Source organism: Canis lupus, chromosome X (genome assembly GCF_003254725.2).
Source record: "Canis lupus dingo isolate Sandy chromosome X, ASM325472v2, whole genome shotgun sequence".
NCBI lineage: Eukaryota > Metazoa > Chordata > Mammalia > Carnivora > Canidae > Canis > Canis lupus.
The window spans coordinates 122,954,710-122,963,392 of NC_064281.1; the positions used below are offsets into that span (position 1 = coordinate 122,954,710).

Genomic DNA, 8,683 nt, shown 5'->3' on the forward strand with positions numbered 1-8,683 from the left:
GGTGAGAGGTGCCGTGGGGGGTGCAGATGGAACAGGGGCCACATGGTGGTCTCTGTGGCCCAGTAGGTACTGTTGTAACTTCGGGGGACGCTCGAAATGTTCTATAATAAAAGGTTTAAAAGGGAATACACGTAGGATTCCGCAGTCGTAGACACATGTCATTAACCATTTGTCAAACCCACGGACTGCGTAATGCCAGGAGGGGACTCGAATATCAACTCAAGTCTGGGTGATGACAATGTGTCGGTGTAGGCTGGGGACGTGGGACCTCTGCACTTTTTGCTCAACTTTCCGTGAACCTAAAACTGCTCTAAGAAAGTCTATAGGTAATGAATGTGCATAAAGCCCTCGGGTCGGGGTGAGGCTGGGACTTGACCTCTACGACCACCAGCTCCTGGGCAAGCACCTGGGCCTTCCTCGTGCCTCCGCGTCCCTGACCTCTGGGGGCCCGGCGTCATGCCTGCAGCCTCTCCTCCCGGCCTGGCCCTGGGCCTCTCACTCCTCCTCGGCTTCCCCCCTCGATACTCTCCTTTCTTGACACTTCGTTCACACGCTGGCAGCACTGGACTCCCCACATCGAGGGACTTCCAAGTGGCTGCCTCCTTTTTCTGACCGCAGGCCGGCCCTCTGCCCCTGGATGTGCCTCTCCTGCAGCCTGGTTTCTTGCTGCTTCCCACTTCATGAAGCGAAACAGCCAGAATCTTCAAGAAATGCCAAGAAGCTCGTATCACTTGAGCTTGGGAGCCCTGATCTCCTGATCTCTAAGGCGTCGGAAGCCAAGTGTTGCAGGTAGACCCCCGAGCTCTTGGGGAGGCTGTGGGGAGCGGGGGAGCACCCGGGTCGGTGGGAATCCTCACCCCTGTCTCCGCCGGCCTTGGAGGTGTCTGAGGGAGTTGGTGGGTCTCCTGCATCCCTGGAGGGCAAAGGCCTCTCTCCCGGGCAAGGCCATGGGAATGCCAGCTGGGGAGTGTCCCCGTGCCCGTCCGTGGCAGGAGCCCTGCAAACGATGGCTGTGGGAGCAGGTCCGCCAAGCCTCCAGGAAATGTCCCGCCCCGCCAGGACAACGCCACCCCGCTCCCCACTGAACGCACTTGACTCCATTGGGGCCACTCATTTATTAAGAGGTCATCTAGAAGGCGGGCCCCCTGGCAAACTGCAGGAACCGTCGTCTGCTGCGCTAAGGATGGTGATGAGGCTCACTGCTGGCGCCGAGGCCCCTCCGTGCGGAGCCAGGCAGGAGCCGGGCAGGAGCAGGCAGGAGCAGGCAGGAGCCAGGCAGTCGGCCGGCTTCCTGACGCGGCCACCGGGTGTGGCGCATCGGAAGGAATCACACTGGAAACAGGATCAGCCCAAAGAGCAGCGGGTGGCTCTGGGATGGAGAGATTCTGGAGGATGTCCCAACCTGCCGCAGAGCCACTACCACGTCTGTGCAGCGTGGCGGGCGAGCACCCCGGGCCCCGGTGCGTGGCTGCGGGGGCTTGGGATCAGGTTAGGGCTCCCCCCGGGGAAGCAGCTTTGGACAAAGGAGATGGGTACCCGGCTTCCCCTGGCAAAGTGAGCCGGGGCTGGCCCCTGCAGCCCTCAGCACCTGTCACACTTGGTCCCCGGTCACTGCCTCGAAGCCCCGATGTGGTGGAGCAGGACGGTGCTCCCGGCTGGGCGTGGGCTCAGGCCTCAGCCGTGCACTGGCCCTGGCACACGCAGCCTCCCTCAGCCTGGTCCTCGCGCTCGGCCAGCTAGCCGGCCACGGTCCTCCTCGGGATGCAGCCTCCCATCTCCAGCGCCTCGGGCCATCCTTCATACTTATTGGTGTGCTTACTGTTCTTCACGTGCTGTGGGGTTTGGGGAGCGGAAGTCATGGCCTCAGCCCTCGGGTGTGCGGGACGGACAGAACTGTCAGTGCCCTTGCGCTGCTGTCACGCAAGCCTGCGGGCCCGGGGCACTCACCCTGTCTGCCCCAGCACCCAGTTTTCTCATCCGCACAACAGCGATCGCCGCACAGGCCTGTGTCCCTCACGGGTGGAGTGTGAGCACGGCACACACCGGGAAGGTAAGGAGGGACCGCGTACGTTCCTGCCCTACTTGGCCCTCAGGGAGCGCTAGAAGCTTCAGGGAGAACCAAGCCAGAGGGAGCATTTATTCTCAGGGTGCTGAGTTGCTCTTTGTGACAGAGCACAAAAAACGCCTTCCAGAAAGCACTGGAACAGCCTATTTGCCTGGTTCGGCTGTGGGGGGTGGGGCTGAGGGGGCAGCATGGCTGTCACCAGGCTAGGAGGCTCCCAAGCATGAGGATGGTGCCTGGGGCTCCCCAGCCCCTCACATGGGGCTTGACAAGTGTGGCTCCGGAGGAGCAGTGGACGAGAGGGCAGCAGGGGCTGGTGAGAGAAGGAAGTGCAGTGTGAATCGGGGCACTGGGTGGCAGGGAGCGGGGACAGGATGGAGCGTCTTGGGGGTGTGTGGGAGAAAGCTTTCTTAATTGTGAGTCTTGCCACCGTGAAAGCTCTGCCATTTACAGACCCTGGAGGGGTCCGAGTTACTGGTCTGGGTTGGGAAGTCGGGGTGCCAGGCTCTGCACCCGTACCTGCTCAAAGGGGCTCTTGTTCTGCACGCCCTTGGCCCCCACAAACACCCAGCTGTCCCGGAAGGCCAGATCCTTCACGTTCTTGCTGCCCAGATCGCTGAAAAGCTTCCTGGTCTCTTCGTTCATCCTGCCACACAGAAGGAGGAGATAGAAGCAGTCGCCGTTGGGAGGGTGAGGCTGAGGCTGGCCTTAGCAGTCACTTACTTGGTGGCCGGGTCGTCGTAGGATGCCACAAACACCAGGGTGCCTTCATGCAGTGGCCGGATAAACTTCAGCAGATCGTTGACATCTGGGGCGACAGGTCCCACGGAACATGGAGCGTCAGGCACCACAGAGCACCCCTTCCCCATCAACCCCTGTTCTCCAAACAAGGAAACTAAAGCAGGGATCGGGCCAGGGACGCACCCACCAAGCGTCACCAAGTAAGTGAAGGGACCGACTGGTGTAAGAGGCCAGGGCCATCCCTCTGACCACACGCCTGTCCCTCTCCCTGCCTTTCCCAAACCCAGGCAAGTGCTCAAGCCACAGTGAATGGACAGAGGGCGGTGCTTCAGGGGAGAGATGCTCGGTCATTCTGCTGCACAGGCAAAAAGCAGGAGGCCATGGCGGCCACTCACCTCCTGCCCACATGTCGAAGGCCCGGGCCTCGATGAGCTCACCGCTGACCCCTGGGTTGAGAGGGAGAGAGGGGTCCTGCTGGGCGAGCCGCCAGGGCAGCTCCACCCTACCACCTCAGCCCCCTGAGGTGAAGCTAAGGACACAGCGGTGGCCACTGGTGCAGACCTTCTGGAAGCTTTTCAGACACGCCTCCATATTCATGCCCACTGTGCCCCCTTCTTCGGACGGCTGCAGCCCACCCAAGGCTGTGCCGGTTCTGTGTGCCATTGGAGGCTCTCCAGGGGCTCCCTAGGAAGCACCTCCAACCTCTTGGAAGCTTCTGGTTCTTTAGGGATACTGTGCTTTTGTTTCTTGGGTCACTTCTTCTGGGGAAGCTTCTGCTGGCACAGACCGTTTCCCAGGCCTCCCTGGGCATTCCCAGCAGGGAGGCGGGGGGAAGACCAAGGCAAATATCCAGACACCTGCTCACGGGGAGAGCACGGGGCGGGGGCAGGGTGGCAGGTCACGGGCTGGCTCTGCTTCTGTGCTCTGAACCTTGATCCCACGTCACAGGGACTCACCATTCACGAGGGCGATGTTCAGTCCCCGGCCCACGTTGTCCTTGACACTGCTCATGAGCCTAGCGGGGGGAGCGGGGAGCGGGGAGGCAGGGCCCTCAGATGGCACATTCGCTCCACTCTCCCTCACAGATCCAGCTTCTGGTCCCCCCCTCCCCCCCGCCCCGGCATCCCCCGTCCAGCCCACAGAGCTCACATCCTATCTTCGAGGCAGATCTTTGGTCCGATGACATTGGCAGCTCCGCTGACCATGCGGAAGGCCAGGTGCTCCTCGGGACATGGCTGGGGCAGGCCGCATTTGTACTTCCGGGCTCGTGGCTCTGGGCAGGGACAGCAGGGGTGACCCATGGGCCTGGCCCCGGGTCACCTGAGATCTGAGGGGGGGAGGTCAGGACCGGCCCACAGGGGGTAAGAGTGGCCACAGAACAGGGATACTTCCACCGACACCGCATCCTCCTGGGGCTGGCCTCAGGGCAAGGCGACAGGACCTCAGGGGGGCTTTTCTGCCACTGGCGGGAGACAAGAGGTAGGAAGGCTGGCCTTGGCTGTGGCCCTGGCAGGAACAGAGCAGAGGTGGGGAAGGGAGCAGCTGGGAGGGCGACCGCAGGAATGCGGTGACGAGGAGAGCACCTGACCCCCATGGGCAGAGGTGGCAGGGCAGGAGGAGGGTGGCCTCCGTCACAGGTTGGACTGTAACCCATGAAACACGTGTTGAGGTCCTAATTCTAGCACCTACGCATATAACCCTGTTTGGAAATAGAGTCACTGAAGATATGATTTGTTAAAATGAGCTCTTCCTGGATCAGGGTGGCCCGAAATCCAATGACAAGGGTCCTTATAAGAGGCAGAAAAGAAGACACCGAGACAGAGAGGACTGAGCGCAGACAGAGGCGCAGACGGGAGGGATGCAGCCACGAGCCAAGGATCCCCTGGGGCCCCCGGAAGCCCGAAGAGGCAGGAAGGACCCTCCTCTGGAGCCTGCAGAGGGGCTGTGACCCTCCAACAGCTAGATTTCAGGCTTCCAGCTTCCCGAACATTCCTGAGACAAGAAATGTGTGGCGTTTAATCCATCCAGTGTGTGGTAGGTTATCCCAGCTGCCCCAGGAAACGGAGACAGATCTTCACCGCAGGTGTTGGGGGCTGCTGCCGTTACAGGTCCCCCATGTGGGAAATGGCTGCAGGATTCCGAGGGGCAGCTAGGCCAGGCCGAGACTGCCTCATGGGACTGCCGGTACAATACGGACGGACAAGGCGGGCCTTGTCAGAAGGGGGCCAACGACTCGGCCACATCCTATTCCAACGTTCTGTGTAGAACGGGACTTGTAAGTGCGGACCTTGGATATTTAGGTGAGGACACCTCCCCACGCAGCGTTGAGGGCACAGCCTGGTTTCTCCCGTTTGCTCCCAGGAAGAGCCGTTGAAAACAGAATTGCCAAGCACAGAGGAACCAGAATGTGAACGCTTGGAAAATACTCGGTCTAGCGCTAGTGCGAAACGCGAGAAAGCAGGCTCTGGATAGAAGAGCAAGGCTGTGGTTGGAGGGCCGGGCATCGAGCGGGAGCGTCCAGGAGAGACCTGCAGGGCCCTCCTGTCTCACGGCTGAGCCTCATGAATCGCAACAACACAACAACAAGGTTTTTGAGGATTTTATACCGGCGGAAACGCTGCCATCGTGGGCCGACAGGGACAGAAACAGGATGGAAAGAAGCAAGGAGTGCTCTGAGGGCAGAGCAGCGGCTGCAGAGGGCAGGGACAGCACGGGCCCAGATGATTCTTCTCGGGCCCTGAATCCTGATGGCATTGGTCCTGCTGGGTTTCAGACTGGTGGGGACCGGTGATCCCTTCATTCCTCCCAGGGAATGTCTATCCTACACTTGTCTCATCAGTGTATCCTGACAGCAGGTAACTGGTTTTCTAGGTTCACAGCATGCCAGCAGCTCCAGTGGGCTGTGATGGCCAGTGTGGGGAGGGACGAATGGAGAGCAGCGGCGGTGTGAGGGCTAGGTACGGGGCGGGGCGGGGAAGTGGCAGGGGCCTTACCTGGGGTCGCTGAGTTGTCTGGGCCTGTGGGAAGAGAGTTGTTTGTGTTAGGGTGGAGGCTTCCAGGGGCTGGCCCCATACCATGAAGTCAACGTGGAGAGCCGGTCAGGCCCAGGGCCCAGGGCCTAAGCCAGACGCAAGACCCTGCTCCAGGAAAACGGTCAAGTGCAACTGTTAACAGTACTTGGCCAAAGTGCTACTAACATCAAGGTACGGAGTGCCCTCCCCATCCCAGAGTCCACCGAGGCCTGCAGGGAACAGCTGGGATGTCGCCGTCCCTAAAACTCAGCAGAACCCCCCTGTCCCTCACTCAGACTCTGACTCCAACGGGGCACAGAGTCCTATTCAGCAGGGATGGGAGTTCCCAGCTGATGCAACAGGGTGGGAGGGGGAAGACCAGGCCGGGTGCCAGGAGGCAGACTGGGGGCAGCTAGATGTGGCCTGCCAGGAGACAGAAAACCCAGGCCACCCCCACTGCACTCTGAGCCTCTGACCAAAGGCCTGCAGTGCCCACGCTGGTGGCCTCCGCAGCAGAGCAAGGCAGTGTCCCACACTCACTGATGAAGAGTTGCTGGATGCGAGGAAAGCCACTGCCAGGTCCACCCAGGAGGATGCTGACCACGATCCAGGTGAGGCCCACGGCGACAATCAGGGCCACAATGCGGAGGGGGCCTGGAGGCAGACAGACAGGGGCAAGGCCACTTCGGTTGCCAGTGAGTTCCCGGATGACCCTGGGGCCTCTCAGGACTGAGTCTCTCTGCCGCTTGGGAAGAAGTGAGCAGAGAACAGGAAGGTGGCGACTTGCCAGGCACCGTCCAGCAGGACTGAGAGGGGGATGTGAGCTCCCAGGTAGGTGGACGGGGGACACTGAATCCAGGGCTCTTGGCTTGGTCCTCTGTGGCAGATGCGGAGGAGCCTTCCAGACCTCACTGCTCGAGATGCACCAAGCATCCTTCAGGAGCCCCCTAACTTCCTGCCTTTGTGGCTACCAACCCAGGCAGATCCCACCTGGCCTGTCCTCTCTTTGTCCTGCTGGGACGGAGGACGGTATCCCTACTTCTGAAGAGCAGTTCCGGCAGCTTCTGTGAGCTGGACCCTGGGCTCTCCTCCCAGGAATCACCGTCCTCTCTCATTCGTTCGCCTCTACCTGCAACACCTCCCATTGTAAGAAAGCACAAGAGCGGCCCTTCCTCTAATCACATCCCCATGCAGCCACTGACCCGTCTCCTCTCCGTCTGCCGCTCCCAGTGTTCCCATCGCTCTCTGCCAATGTACTCCAGTGTGGCCTTGTCTCCATCACCCCACTGAAGCAGCATGTGGCCAAGGCCACGTCTGACCTTCTTGGGGCCAACTCCCTGGGTCACCTGTTGGCCTTCCTGACCTCTGTTGGCTGCGCAGGTCCTCCTGCTGGAAACACTTCCCCAGTGGCTTCTGTGACAGCAGGTTCTAACCCCTTTGGGTGGACAGTTCCCTTTCCTCCTTGCTTACATCGTCCTCCTCTATTCTCCCCTGAAAAGTTGGATGTGCCCTGGCTTCCATCCCAGGCTGCCTTGTCTGCGTGCAATGTGCTCTCCCTATAGGTGATCTCCTCTGCTCCCGGCCTGGAATTCACCCACAGAGCAGTGAGGGTTTTCTCGCTCCAGCCCTCACTGACTTTTTTTTAGATTCTATTTATTTATTCATAAGAGACACAGAGACGGAGGCAGAGACCGAGGCAGAGGGAGAAGCAGGGTCCCTGTGGAGAGCCCGATTTGGGACTGGATCCCAGGATCTGGGATCACGACCTGAGCGGAAGGCAGAAGCTCAATCACTGAGCCACCCAGGTCTCTGAGCCCTCACTGATCTTGAGGCCACATCCTCGCAGCCAGTTCCTCGTGGGTCAGCTCTACTGGGATACGTTTTACAAAGTGCAACATCAGCAGGTGCAAACCGGCAATTCTTGAGTTTTGCTGTCCATCGTCCACCCGCAGCTGTCCCGCCCTAGCCCCGCCGTCTGTGGCTGTGGAGCGGCCGCGGGTTTGGCCCCGGTTCTTAGCCAGCCCCGTCCAGCCACTCGGGTCGGCTTCTCCTCCGAGACCACGCCCCTCCGCCACACCCCGCCCCCCTGTCCACCTCGTCGCCGCGCTCCCAGGAGCCTCCCCCACAAGTCCTCCTTTCCAGACAGCCGCCGGTTATCCGACTTGGCAAATACCGACTGCGGGAATCCTCATTTCCCAGCTGTGGAAGTCCTGGGAGGTGAACGGGTTCGCTCAAGGTCACAGAGTGTGTGAGCAGCGCCCCCCGTTCCAAACCCACTCTGTGGTCCACCCGGGCCCCCGCGGCCCCCTGGGCCTCCAGTGCGGTCCGCTCTCCAGCTGCCTCCCGTTCGCCGTGGAAGTCACTCACCTGCCAACCTCATGTCCACTGCTCCCGGTGGGTGGGGGCCGCCGGCAGGTGCGCTGCTTGGGGACGGTGCGCTCCGGGGCCCGCAAAGCAGCAGCGCAGCGCTGGGTGGGACCCAAGGATGCGCGGGGGCTTGGCGATCGCTGCGCCGCGAGCTCGGCCCAGCAGCGGGCCGGCCCTCGGGCACGCGCACAGGGGCGCTGCCAGGACAGGACGGTCCTCGGGAACCCGTCGGCTCACGGTCGTGCCCACCGGAGCCTCCGGGCGGGGAAGTGAAGGCGGTTCTCCCGGACGCGGGCCTCCTCCGAGGGCGCCCTGGGCTCGGGCCGGCCGTCACCCCGCAGGCCTGGCTGGTGGAGCGCTGCCCCGGCCGTGGGGGCGGGCGCAAGCTGGGCTGGGGCAGCCCCGTCAGGCCGGCCGCCCGGCTGCGCTCGGCGAGGGGACGCGACGGAGGTGCGCAGCGCTGCCCGGCAGGCCCGGCAATGGCGGCCCGGGCGGGGCCACG

General features: G+C 61.8%; 1 protein-coding gene across 1 annotated transcript; it reads right to left on the bottom strand.

The window, feature by feature from the left end:
* Positions 1-1,096: 1,096 nt before the first annotated feature.
* On the bottom strand, positions 1,097-8,649 carry FAM3A (FAM3 metabolism regulating signaling molecule A). The gene is made up of 9 exons (XM_025460554.3): positions 8,182-8,649; positions 6,355-6,468; positions 5,797-5,820; positions 3,953-4,076; positions 3,760-3,818; positions 3,199-3,249; positions 2,786-2,870; positions 2,582-2,708; positions 1,097-1,832 (listed from the first exon to the last, which is right to left on the bottom strand). Exons 1-9 carry the CDS (start codon positions 8,192-8,194, stop codon positions 1,737-1,739), a joined length of 693 nt encoding a protein of 230 aa, XP_025316339.1. The 5' UTR covers positions 8,195-8,649; the 3' UTR covers positions 1,097-1,736.
* Positions 8,650-8,683: the final 34 nt, after the last annotated feature.